General features: G+C 47.3%; 1 protein-coding gene and 1 pseudogene across 2 annotated transcripts in view; both read right to left on the bottom strand.

The window, feature by feature from the left end:
* Positions 1-10328, bottom strand: part of ltbp1 (latent transforming growth factor beta binding protein 1) — a 186798-nt gene extending 176470 nt beyond the window's left edge. Inside the window, exons 1-2 of the mRNA XM_083650710.1 lie at positions 9866-10328; positions 5371-5441 (exon numbers count right to left, since the gene is read on the bottom strand). Of these exons, the coding sequence (XP_083506836.1) occupies positions 5371-5441; positions 9866-10260 (466 nt within the window). The 5' untranslated portion in view covers positions 10261-10328. The remainder of the gene's footprint in view (positions 1-5370; positions 5442-9865) is intronic.
* A 2921-nt stretch (positions 10329-13249) lies between these two features.
* On the bottom strand, positions 13250-14254 carry LOC310788850 (glyceraldehyde-3-phosphate dehydrogenase 2 pseudogene; annotated as a pseudogene). The gene has a single exon. The product of its transcript is annotated as a glyceraldehyde-3-phosphate dehydrogenase 2 pseudogene (transcript).

Here is a 14254-nt window from a genome sequence, read left to right as displayed (position 1 = left end):
GCTATCGAAAATGGTATAGATTATCGATATTTTCCTGGGTATCGGTATCAAAGTAGAAATTCTAGTATCGTGACATCCCTAAACATAGGCAGTAGACACATACTCTCACATACTCTAGACTCTCATACTGCAATGAATTTCCATAGTGACCAAGTATACCAGTGTCTGGCTGTAGTTTTTTTGTTGTTGTTTTAATTATGTTTTTTTAAACCGGGTCTCCGCGATGGTAGGCGAGTGCTTTCACCTGTACACTACCCAGACGCCCCCAGTTTGTTCAAATAGTGAAAAAGAAATACCAAAGCTATACTTCTGCGTACTGATTAATTTGGTCCAGGCGTATCCTCTTTCAAAATAAAAGCACTCTTCTGAGCAGGTAGAGAGCAACACATTGATGCCACGCTGACGGCTGGAGTGGAGTAGTGGAGTTTGAGCATTATTAGGCCGGTATGACGGAGCCAGATGCTGTGGGATCTATAGAGAGCCAAAGTGGAACGTCACTTCCTGCTTCAGCACTTATAAAAAGAGTTTTACTTGTTCAAACCAAACGGTTCAGATATATTTAGAAACAAGAGAGATCAGATGACATTTCACTTGGACCAAAACGTTTAAAAAAATTGCGGGTTTAAAGAAAATATTTTTTCCATGTTTGTTTTTTTCAGTTTTGGTCCGAGTGAAATGTTCTATGCTCTCTGCCGGTTCTAAATATAGCTGAACCGTTTGGTTTGACCAAGTAAAACTCTTTTTATGAGCATTTTACGAAATGTCTATGGGGAAATAAATTGCGGAAGAAAATCTCTGGTACGGCGCTGAAGCAGGAAGTGACGTTTCACTTTGCCCCTCTATAAAACACAGAAAGCCCTGCAGCAGGTCCTCCTGTTCCCGCGCACACAGCCTGAACATTAACAGTCTTCCCCCCCTAGGAGCTCCACCTGACTGGGGCCAGAGATGTAGAAAAGCTGTCTGCTTCTTATATAACAAACTTGGCGAGGCGCGGCAGTCGAGTAAGAAAGCGATCTGGCCAACGGGCCCGGGCCAAGACGTATAATCCATTGCAAACCTGTTTCTCTTTCGCCCCCCCCCTGACACACATGCGCTCGCTCGCTCGCTCGCCAGTCCAGTCCTGTGTAATAACAGTCTTCTCATGACTCGGCAGAGGCAGGGACTGAAAACACTGACAGGCCAGTCATTGTTCCCCCAGCGGAGCAGATCCCAGGTCAGCCAAATAGCCCGTATTTCTATCAAGGTTGACCACTGTTAAACAATCTGTCACAGCAGATTAAGCAACGCTGCCCTCAGAATGTAATCTAGGTCCTCTATATGTGTGTGTGTATGATATATATATATACAGTGCTTATGTAAACAGGGTGGACAATGTAATGGATAGAACCTTGAATAGCTAAATCAGTTACAAAGGCAGCTTAGCTACACAAGCAAGTCATATGAAGTTGAATGCCAATTAGCAGTACTAGCCAAAAGGGGGCGTGGTAAATGGCCATGGACAATCACGGGTAGCGAGTGTAGTGGTAGATTCCCTGACTACCATCACGAGGGTCGCAGGTTCGCAACCCCCGTGTTACCTCCGGCTTGGTCGCGCGTCCATACAGGAGGCCGGATTGGGGGTATGTGTCCTGGTCGCTGCACTAGCGCCTCCTCTGGTCGGTCGGGGGCGCCTGGTTGTGTTGGAAGGGAACTGGTGGGAATAGCGTGATCCTCCCACGTGCTACGTCCTGCTGGCGAAGCTCCCCCCTGTCAGGCGAAAAGAAGCGGCTGGCAACTGCGCATGTGTCAGAGGAAGCATGGTGCTAGTCTCGGCTCTCGGGGATTTCTCGGGGGAAATTGTCCAATTACAATTGGGGAGAAAATGGGGGGAAATCGGGGAGAAAAAAAACAGAACTTTGTAGACAAGTAGGTCGTGGGCCAACTTAGAACTGTTTAACTTTCCACACCTACATACATAACGACGGCCGGACGGCCGGATACATAGATACATGCATACAGCTCTTCAATTATAGTAGTAGGGTGTCAACTGTCAAGGAGGCCTGATAATCAGCACTTTCACATGTGCTTTCAAAGCAGCATAAGGGGACATTGACACCAAAAGCATTTTTTTCAGTCAGAACGCTATGAAAATCATGTTGAGAGCGCTTCCATTGTGCACAAAACACAGCGCACGGAGTGTTTTTTTTGTTTTCCCCTACAGTCGCGTGCAGTACAGATAGCAGCACAACGACCACATGGACGGTGGCCAGCTAGTTTTGTCTGTTTGATGTTGTTCACTGTCAACATGAAAGCCAGATTATTGCCAATTCTGGCAGCAGCGGAGGTCGAGGATCCCTCGGGAGGAGAAAATGTAGGAGTGGAAAAGACGAGCAGCGCGCTTTTCCTCTAACGTTCAACTTTTTTCAGCTTAAAAAACGCCCACAGCGCTCCTCCAAAAACAAAAGCGCCAGGTGCGTTCATTAAAAGAGGAGCACGTTTAGCGCGTCCTTACATAGAGAATGAATTGCAGAACGATGCTGGCAGCTCCAAAAGCGCCTTGGGTGTTAATGTGCCCAAAGCAGCGAACACAGCTCTGAGTCCACGCAGCAAAGCGCATTAGCAATGAGGAACACAAAGTGGAATTTGCTACAGATTCAAAAGCGACACTAACACCTCTGTGACAGTCCCAACAACTGTCCTGAGCATCACCAAGCTGCTGTTCATGGCAGGGATTCAGAAACCACTTCTATCCAAGCCCGCCTCATGAAGATCCATATCCCGATGCAAGGAGCGCAAACCCCACAGCGCTGAGCAGTGGGGGGAAAAAGCAATCAGGTCCGATGAGTCTTTTCGCCTTTTTCCTCCATCCAGATGGGTTTAGTGTTTGTCGGCAAACTGGTAAACGTGGTGGTGGATCTGTACTGGTAGAGCGCCATCTACTGGGAGTAATTAGGTTGATGATTGACCTGCATGGCCAAGGAATAATGAGTTCACTTGATACAGTAGGTCCAGGAGCACCTTACGGCCACCAACACTGCTCCCTACTGATGTCCCATATTTCAAGGTGATCCTGTTCTGTCCATGTAAGCATCAAACTCCACTCATGTCCCCAATCAACAGATGTAGTGTCAGCTCATCCCTTTCCTGACAGCATGTGACACCAAAAAGATCACAATAGATGCCCAACTGGACTTTTAAGCAGTGCAGCCGCTTCTATAAGTGACTTTGTGTGTCTGTCCGTCCGTCCGTCCTTCCGTCCGTTATGGCACGGACCATCTATCTCTCCTGTGGGCCCCACCCCCACAATCGTTGATTGGTGGCCAGAGTGATGACGTCATTGTCATCATTGCCGACTGGTGGCCAGTGGTGACTGATGATGTCATAAAGTAAACAAACACAATCCATCAACTGAGCATGCAATCGCCCCCGACTGATGATGTCATATACCACTGATGATGTCATTCATGCCCCACAATCATTGATTGATTGACTGATGATGTCATACCCACTGATGATGTCCACTGACAATGTCATAGACAGTGATGTCATAGACATTGTGATATCATCAGTGATGTCCACTGACAATGTCATAGACAGTGATGTCATAGACATTGTGATATCATCAGTGATGTCATATACTATGATGTCCTATACTATGATGTACTATGATGTCAGTGATGTCCTAAAACAATTGTGATGTCATGTGTGATTTATGACAGAAACTGATGTCTGCACCGCTTACTTCTAACCTTGGTTCAAACCCGGGACCTCCAAAATTTGCTAAAACCCTTTTCAGGGGTCTAACATGAATCCGGTGCGGGGGGGAAATGGGGTGCTACAGCAATATTTTACGTATTTTACGCCTTCACAGTCGAGCCAGAGAAACTCTGGTTGAGCGTGCGAAGCTGAACACATGAGTTGGCATGAGGTTGGTCACACCCAAAAAAAGAGCTAGCCTGGTAAAGCAGCTGGTCACGTGAACTCACATTTCATTTGGTTCTACCAGACCGTCTGGCCTCAGGCCCTGGGAGGGTCCAGACCGTCTGGCCTCAGGCCCTGGGAGAGTCCAGACCGTCTGGCCTCAGGCCCTGGGAGGGTCCAGACCGTCTGGCCTCAGGCCCTGGGAGGGGATTTGCAGAAATTGCAAAGCGTTCTAGCCAATCAGCGACACGCCTCGTAGTTGACATCGTAAACGGCCAATCAGAAACGCTGCTAACAAAACAATAATGGCTGCTGCCTCCTTGCCTGTGCGCCTCGAGAGGAGTAACGTCAACGTTCGTCGAGTTGAAACAGCCATAAAGTGCAGTTATTGCAGAAATAGGCTCAATAACAACAATTAAACAAGTACAGGAGTATCGCTGCAACAGCTGGGTTTTTCGCGGAAAATATGTTTTTGCCGTTCTCCCGAGTGGATTTGAGGTTTGACTGGATCCAACGCTGATTGGCTGAAGGAGTTGTCTGTCAAGGCAAGTACACCCGCCCAACTTCCGCCCACTGCAAAGACTGGGTGAAAGCTTTGAGGCCAGATGGTCTGGTAGAACGAAATGAAATGTGAGTTCACGTGACCGGCTGGTTTACCAGGCTAAAAAAGTGCGCCCATGGCGCATCCTCTCCAGAGTCTCCACTAAACAACGGAAAATACAGTATTGTCTATCAGTCATGTTCTGTATGTGTGTCTCAGTGTTTTGTTTTCATTGATTTGTACGTACTGCTTGTGACTGCAGCTGTCTGTAGTAGACACATTTCCCCTCTGGACAATAAAGTTGATCTTATCTTATCTTATCTTATCTTATCTTATCTTATAATACGCGAGTGACTGAGTGCACAGTGTTAAACATCACTGAACCTTTATGGAAAGAAAATGTCCACCTCCTTCATCCCCGAAAGAGCTTTACTTCTTGAAGAAATGTCCAAAGGCAATAATATCCCCACACAGCAGGACAAGGAGGACTAAAGGGTGGCCCTATTCCCTACCAGATACTTGATACATTGCTCCATTGTGTCCACCGGTGTAACGGAGGGTTCAGCGGACAGACTGTGTTAATGTGATGTTAACATGAGCTAGTGTGTGAACATGGGACCAAGAGGTTTCCTCCTATCCACATTTTAAACCCTGTGACCTTCCTACCCTACTGCTCCTCTTCCAATGGATGACAAGGAGGTGAAGAAGCGCCAAACAGAAAAAACTAATCTGAGAGAAAAAAAAACCCACCCCTACAAGAGTGCAGAGTTTCAAAGCTGTTGTCGAGCATCGGAAAGAACATGGTCGGGTGCCTGGAGCGCTTTGGCTGGCATTCAGTCAGCGTGGGTGGGTGTGTGTGTATGTGTGTGTAATTGAGTTACTGTTACTAATATGTCATGTGGAGACGATGGACTTCGGTATAAACTCACGCTTGGTGCAACGCGCCGATCCCTGGGCTTTACTCCATCCGTGACAGCACTGCCCTCCACAGACATTCACCCTGCAAGCACAAAGAGAGCACAGGGGGGGGTGTAACACGAGCGGTGTCACACACACACACGCACGCACACACACACACACACACACACACACGCACACACGCACGCACGCAAACACACACGCACGCACACACGCACGCACGCAAACACACATGCGCACACACACACGCACGCACATGCACGCACACACACACACACACGCACGCAACACACACGCATGCACGCACGCATGCACACACGCACGCACACACACATGCGCACACACACACGCACGCACATGCAAGCACACACACACACACGCGCGCAAACACACTTGCTCACACGCACGCACGCACGCACACACACGCACGCACGCACGCACACACGCACGCACGCAAACACACATGCACACACACACACGCACGCACGCAAACACACACACACACACACACGCACGCACATGCACGCGCGCGCAAACACACTTGCTCACACACACACACACACACGCACGCACGCACGCAAACACACATGCTCACACACACACGCACGCACGCACGCAAACACACTTGCTCACACACGCACACACTCAGAGGGCCACAAACTCAATGAAACACACATTTGGTGCACTCCTGCTCATTGCTCACACACAGACCCAGAAACAAACACTCTCTCTCTCTCTCTCTCTATTGCTGCCTTCAAGTGCCTCGGATGCTATTTGCACCCGGGTACGAATAGGCTCGCCGTTATTTTAATTCCCTAACCTCAACCTTAACCATCTCCACTACATGCATAACGTTAGTAATCCTTACTCTAACCTAGGGCTGGGCGGTATATAGGCTATACCTTATTTTACGGTACATTACTTGATGGTATACAGGTATGAATTCATGCAAAGGTAGGTAGGTGTTAAACATCAAATACTGTGCGTCGTCAACGTTGTTGTATTACTTTTTATTTAAAAAATGTTTCAAATGACCATGACGTAAATTGATCTCTAACACTGTCACATTATTTTGTCGCAGTAAAGGCAAGACCTTCTTTTCTCACAAAATCCTACATCAAATGCGATGGACAGACTAGCAGACGACTAGCGGCTTTAGCTCAGGAGGTAGAGCGGGTCGGCCAATGACGCAAGGGTTGGCGGTTCGATCCCCGCTCCCTCCCAGCTGCTGTCGCTGTGTCCTTGGGCAAGACACTTAACCCTCCTTGCTCCCGATGTGGCAGCCTGCCGCCATCGGTGTATGAATGGGTGAATGTAGACTATCTACTGATTGTAAAGCGCTTTGGATAAAAGCGCTATATAAATGCAGGCCATTTACCATTTACCATTTACGACTAGCATCGCACTCAACGTGACAAAACGGAAATCAAACTGAAATTTGTAGCATTGGCTCGCTCCCTTAGCCTGGGTAAACCCAGCCTCCACGTGACCTCTATGTGCTATCAGTCAGGAAGAAAACGTACGCTACAGGCATAGCCTGTGACGTCACGTTGAAGGCTGGGTTTACCCGGGCTATCTCGCTCCCTGACATAAATATTTTATAGAACATTCTTCTTCTTTTTTTTTTACCAAATATGCTCAAATATCATCATACCCAGTCCGACCCTAACCTAGTCCTAACTCTAATCTCACAGTCCTAACCCTAACTGTTTAGGTAAATCCTAAATTATCTGGAGCCAAGTGGCACGCACGCACACACACACACACACACACACACACACACACACACACACACACACACACACACACACACACACACAGGCATGATGACCCCAGGTGGGCCTACACCCCCCACACCCCCCCCCCCCCCGCCCCACACACCTGTCCCCTGGAGCCTTGTAACATTGTCCTGTGAGGAATTTGCTTTCAGTGAAGGTGAAGTTCACATCTGAACTCTGCCCACTAATCACTAACTGAAGAGTTGAAGTCAAGGTGATTATTTCATTTTTTAGCACATGGATGTAAACTAATTGATCCCTGTGGAGAGATTGGGCTGTTGCAGCAAGAAACTAGTAATAGGATACAGCGAAGAAAGGCATCTAAACCTACAACATATTATTGCGGTTATATATACACTGTATATGTAGCCAACAATTTCAGCACATGTTGAGAAGACTTAGAATGGGCATAGGCTGGTAAACAGTATGGATGACCTGTATGGATTTACTAAACGTTACTTACATGCTTACTATACTTTCTATCTGCTCATTTAGCTCATTCCTGCATTTAAATTCCTCAGTATTGAATTAAACGTAATTCCCAACTCTTTCATACCAAGGATCCCTAATTTAGTCCATATTTGGGCTATGGCCCTATTTGATGGGATTTTGTCTCTTGGACCCAAATCTGAGAATATTTTTTATTGTCAGACTAATATATGATTTTGTCCAGAATTCCATGACTGTCTGTATTGAAGGTAGAGAGATAACAAGAGAAACTATGATCAAAACAACCACACCCTTCCACATTCTCCAATTGTGCTTTAACATGGGGACCCCCTGGTGGTCCCCGCACCCCATGCTGAGAACCACTGCTCTACCCAACAATTAATTCTCACGTTGTACATCTGATACGTGTGTATAATGTTGTTGGTGATGTGATGCTCTGACTGTTAGGGTTTCTTAAACTAAACTCATTTACCAGGGTGTACCAGCTCAGTGGCCTTGTGGTTTGAGTGTCCGCCCTGAGATTGGGAGGTTGTGAGTTCGATCCCCGGCTGAGTCATATCAAAGACTATAAAAATGGGACCCGTTGCCTCCCTGCTTGGCACTCAGCATCAAAGGGTTGGAATTGGGGGGTTAGATCACCAAATGATTCCCGAGCGCGGCGCTGCTGCTGCTCCCCGCTCCCCCAGGGGATGGGTCAAATGTGGAGAACAAATTTTGCACATTCAGGTGTGTGACAATCATTGGTATTTTTTTTAAACATAACCGTTATGTTGCTGGCTGGAGACCCCTGCTCTGAGCACCCTCGAGCACCCCTGGGTGTCCCAGGACCCCCCTTATTGGGAACCGGTGCCTCACAGTAAGCGCTTTGGATCTGACAGAATAAGCTGCTGCTGCAGCTAGTGCGCTCACTGTACCCTCCTTTTTAATTGCAGGAAGAGAGTTTACCACTTTTTAAGGGTGGCATGAATATGTAGTAGCTGTGTCAATGTTTATACTGTTTCTTTATTTCAATTTGTTTTCTAATGTCTCACTGACACCTACCTCTTTGTGTGTTTTTGATATAACTTATGTGTTGTTGTTTGCTGTATCTATCGATCTATCTATCCATCTATGTATCTATCTATCTTTATGGCCGAAATCAATGGAATACATCATAGTAAGTAAGCTTAATATCCAGTTAGTGTAAGTTAATGAATCTCACATGACAGAGTTCATATTACACTTTGAACTTTGAGCCATATCAGCCCACTAATCAGAAGGTCGGTGATTCGATCCCCGGCTCCTCCAGTCCGCATGTCCTTGGGCAAGACACTGAACCCCAAATTGCTCCCGATGGCTATGCCAGCACCCTGCATGGCAGCTTGCCGCCTTCGGTGTGTGAATGGGTGAATGTAGGGACATTGTAAAGCGATTTGGATAAAAGCGCTATATAAATGCAGTCCGTTTACCATGTATATAGGTGGAGGGTAAACCCACCTAAACTTTTTACTGTTTGCTATTTGCAGAATAGAATCTGCACACAATTTTAGGCTGACATAAATCTTTATGACATAAAATCATATTAGTGGGCCTAGTATAATGTCAAACTAATGGAAGTTATATGAGGATACATTTAATTATAATAATAACTGGTGGAAGATAAGTATGCAGATCTTTGACTTTGTTAGAAGGAAAAGTCCTGCATTCAAAATCTCACTTAAAAGCATGAAAATGTAGCAAAAGTAAAAGTAGACTAGTCATTATGCAGAATGGCACATTTCATAATCATATACCTATGCCATGTTATTGGACCATTGATGCACTATAATAGTTGTTCCAGGTGAGATTCGAACCCGTTATAGTCAGGTTCTCTAACAACTGAGCTAACCAGCCCCTTTATAACGCTCATCACTTTAAGGTTGCAGCTGGTCAAGGTGGAGCAAATTTTAATTACTTATAATTGCTAGGTAGGTAGCTTATATGCTATGTTGTTTTACTATTAGTTGATTTATAGTTTGTATTACTAAAGTTTATTCTAAAGTAATATGCTGTCAAATAAATTCAGTGGAGTAAAACGTAGACAATATTTCCCACTGAAATGTAGTGGAGTATACTATAAGTAGCCTATAAGTAGCCTAGCATGAAATGGAATACAAGTAAATTGAGGCTACAGTTAGCCTACCTGAGTAAATGCACAGTTACATTAATAATACATGAATCAATACACAATTGTGTTATGATTGTTTATTGTTTTATTGGAGCTGTGAGTGAGCCTCTCCAGGACAGGAGTGTCTCTTACCCAGTGGTTTGCATCTGCTGGCTCTGCTGCTGTCCCGCCTGGCTGCTGCTGCTGTGGTGGCGGATGACCGTCTGATGCTGGCTGTACTGCGGGATGGGACTCGCTTGGTTTCCCATCCTGCGCGTCCGGACCACCTGGCCCGGGCCGAAGCGGGCGGTGAGCTCCACGACCTGCCCCGCCGCGCCGCCGCCGGCGCCGGGACGCGACGAGATGGAGCTGACGCGCACCCCGGTGTCCGCTCCCCCCGGCCCCGGCCCCGGCCCGGGCTGCAGCACGTACAGCCTCCTGAAGCCGCTTCTTTGGCTCTGCTGCTCCGGCACGGACACACAGCAGCACACGGGGAGAAGAACCAACAAACCTACGGAGAGGAAGAGGTCCCATCTAATCCAAGCCATGTTGTCCAGCCACACGCTGAGGCGGCGGTGAAAAAGGAATAAGCAAAGAAGAAAAGTTTGGGGGGAGATTTCCTTCAACAGGAGTTATGCCTTTTCTGCTCCTTATAAAATAACAACTCCTGTCACTTAACGCAAAGGAAAAACTATATTCCTCCTGGGCATATTCCTCTAGGCATCGACCTCCAAACCCGGCATGGGGGGATACACACAGCACAAGATATCCAACTAAAAACGCAGGCTTAACTTGGGAAAGTTAAAAATAAGAGTGTATGTGTGTGTGTGGGGGGGGGGTTGTCCTGGCTGGGTGTAGACCTGAGTAGCTACAGCACGGCTTTATGTGTCCTTATAGCGGGGTATAGAGGGGATCTTCCTGGGAGCGATACTAGTAGGCTACTCGACTTGGTCCGCAGTCAGATATGAGAGGGTGAAAACTCCAGTAAAAGTTTCGCTGTTAGAGGTGAAGCGGAGTTAAAGTGTCAGACCGAGCAGCCAGCCTCCAGACATGACGTCAGGAGGAGGGGGAGCCTAGTCTACACACACACACAACCCCGAGAGAGGAAAAAGAAAAAAAAGTTTGCATTTTTTTGGTGAAGGGGGGGGGGGGTCAACACCCACAACACCCACCCATTAACTAACTCTGCCTTCAGGTTTTCTCACTTTCTAATGAGTTGATCGTGAGATCAAGTTTAAATAAACGGTAACACTTTACAATAACGTACACAAATAATGTAGTAGTTAGTGTAGGTATACCTACTCATTAACTATGATTAACTAGTGATTGACTAATGACAAATTATTCATTAACTACTCATTAACTATTAGTTAATGATTGAGTTTACTAGTAACTACTACATTATTTGTGTACGTTATTGTAAAGTGTTACCAAATAAACTTCTACACTCTAAAAAAAATCCAAACATTTCTCTGAGGCAGAATTCATCTCATTGGTTGAGTTAAACTTCAATGGGCGGGGCCAAAAATGTTAATTGCCAACTAAAGCCAAATAATTCAAGTGTTGTGCTGCCAACTTAAAAAACTCATCAGACCCTCCAGGTGACTTTATTTTTCAAGAGTGACCAGCAATAAATCTAGCAACTTTTACCATGGGGTAAACAATGTTATTGTGTCGACTCCCAAAGCATTTGGCAACAAATAGCCTATGGCTGATGCCAATTTGGTCTGTCTGATCATCACGTCAACATGGCGGCATACACGTAAAGCTTGTTTCATGCAGCCTGCCATTCACACCGTCATGTTGCATGACTGCCTGCTTCTGGATTTATCCATAGACTGTTTCCCTACATTCTATAAAACCTGATTCTCCTCTCACCTCTGAGCATGAGAGCAGCGATGACATCGTCGCTGATCACTCGAGTGACATCACTGATGACACAATCATCGAGTGCTGCACTCACGTAGACATTGTGACATCATCAGTGATATTGCAATGACCCTGTGAGCATTAAGGCCTATAAAATTCATAATATGGCTGGAGAATATGCTGTGGGCGCATCCTTTTCACCTACACGATTCATTCCATACCCCTAAAAAGTGTATTGGGAAATTTTGGAGGTGATAATTAAATATGAATTTACAGTCCAAGTTAAATAGGAAACAAGTGTAGTCCAGCTGCTGTTGATGTAAAAGCAGTGGTACTGAACCTTGTCCTACTCAGGAGCCACATTGACAAAAAAAATCCACAAAAATTCCCTTTTCTCCCTTTATTTATTTTTTCTTTTTAAGTAGGACTTAGAGCCACAACTCATTTGTGATGTCATTTGGGAAGAAGCTGTTCTTGTGGTGAGAGGTTTTTGTCTTGACAGACCTCAGTCTCTTGGGAGTCTCGAGGGAGAGCATTTTGAAGTTTGTGTCCGGGCTGGGAGGGGTCGGCTTGATTCGGGGATGATTTTACGAGACCGCTTCATCGTCCTGGTGGTGTGCAGGTCCTGGCAGGAGGCATGCGATCACCTTCTCTGCAGAGCGGCTACGCTGCAGTCTGTCGATGTCCTTGAGAGTGGCAGCAGCGTACCAGGCGGTGATGGAGGTTTGGATGGAATCAACGATGGAGGTGTAGAAGTGCATCATCGTTGCCTTTGGCACTTTGGATTTCTTCAGCTGCTGCACGAAGTACATCCTCTGCTGTGCCTTCTTGGTGAAGAAGTTCTGATGTTCAGCTCCCATTTTAGGTCCTGGCTGATGATGGTTCCCCGGAAGCAGAAGGACTCCAGTGTTGACTGTGGAGTCACCCAGGGTGATGGGGGAGGGTGGGACTGTGTTCCTCCTGTAATCCACAATCATCTCCACTGTCTTTTGAGCATTTAGCACCAGGTTGTTTGGACTTTTCACCAAGTCACCAGATGGTCGACCTCCTGCCTGTATTCAGACTAGTATCCATCTGAGATGAGCCCTATGAGGGTGATGTGTCATCCGCAAACTTCAGGAGCTGACAAGACTGGTGACTGGAGGTGCAGCTGCTGGTGTACAGGGAGAAGTATGGCGAGAGGACGCAGCCCTGGGCAGCTCCAGTGCTGATGATCCGGGGGGCGGTGACATCCTATCTGCGAGAGCTTCTCGTGCAGCAAGGCTAGGATGATTGTGTGGAAGGGCGAGCTAAGTCCACAAACAGGAACCTGGCATAGGTTCCTGTGGTGTCCAGGTGGCCAATAGTGGAGGGACATGTTTATTGCATCATCTACAGACCTGTTGGCTGGACGAGGCTCTGGACCTCCCTCCCCCAAGAAATCAGACTCAGAATCTTATATTAGTTTTCCAGTCACGTGTCAAGATTCCTCCCTCCCCCCACCCATCCTTATGTGTCATGTTTGTCCGCTGTCTGTTTCACTACCTTTCCCCCCCCTGTAGTGTTTAGCATATAGTGTGATCTTCGTCCGCTATTTGTTCACTACCGTCCCCCCCTGTGGTAACTATATTGTGTAAAGCGTGTTTGAGTTCTTGAAAAACGCTATTTATTAAGTTCCATTTATTATTATTACTCCTTGGAGTGCATGTAAAGCATCAGGTCAGCGACACGGTGGCTGTAGCCAAACTCATTGTCGTACCAGGAAATGAGCTTGACGAAGTTGTCATTCAGGGAGATGCCAGCGCCAGCATCAAAGATGGAGGAGTGGGTGTCGCCAATGAAGTCAGAAGACACCACCTGGTCCTCAGTGTAACCCAGCACACCTTTCATGGGGCCGTGTGCAGACTTCTTTACGGCTTCCTTGATCTCATCGTAGGACGCAGGCCGGGACAGACGGCACGTCAGGTCCACCACTGACACATCGGCTACTGGCACCCTGAACGCCATGCCTGTCAGTTTGCCGTTGAGGTCGGGGATGACCTTGCCCACGGCCTTGGCAGCACCAGTGGAGGCTGGAATGATGTTCTGGTGAGCACCGCGGCCGTCGCGCCAGGCCTTGGCACTGGGGCCATCCACTGTCTTCTGCGTGGCTGTGTACGCATGGATCGTAGTCATAAGAGCCTCTTCAATGCCAAAGTTGTCATGGATGACTTTGGCCAGCGGCGCCAGGCAGTTGGTGGTGCAGGAGGCATTGCTGACGATGGTCATGGACGGGTCGTATTTGTCCTCGTTCACTCCCATGACAAACATTGGAGCGTCGGGTGAGGGGGCGGAGACAACCACACGCTTAGCTCCACCCTGGATGTGAGCGGAGGCCTTGTCCACAGTGAGGAAGACTCCGGTGGACTCAACAACGTACAGTGCACCAGCGTCGCCCCAGGGGATCTCTGTTGGGTTCATACACTGGAAGACAGAGGTGGCGTTGCCGTCGATGACGAGCTTGCCATCCTTGAGGGCGACCTCGCCCTTGTAACGACCGTGGGTGGAGTCATATTTAAACATGTAGACCATGTACTCCAGGTCAATGAAGGGGTCGTTGATGGCCACAACCTTGATGCCTTTCTGGAGGCAAGCCCTCAAGACCAGACGGCCAATACGACCGAAACCGTTGATTCCAACACAGAGATTTGACAT

Source organism: Poromitra crassiceps (assembly GCF_964638095.1).
Source record: "Poromitra crassiceps genome assembly, chromosome: 14".
Lineage (NCBI taxonomy): Eukaryota > Metazoa > Chordata > Actinopteri > Beryciformes > Melamphaidae > Poromitra > Poromitra crassiceps.
Note: the sequence above shows the minus strand (reverse complement) of the source record. Positions and strands in the feature narration are given on the sequence as shown.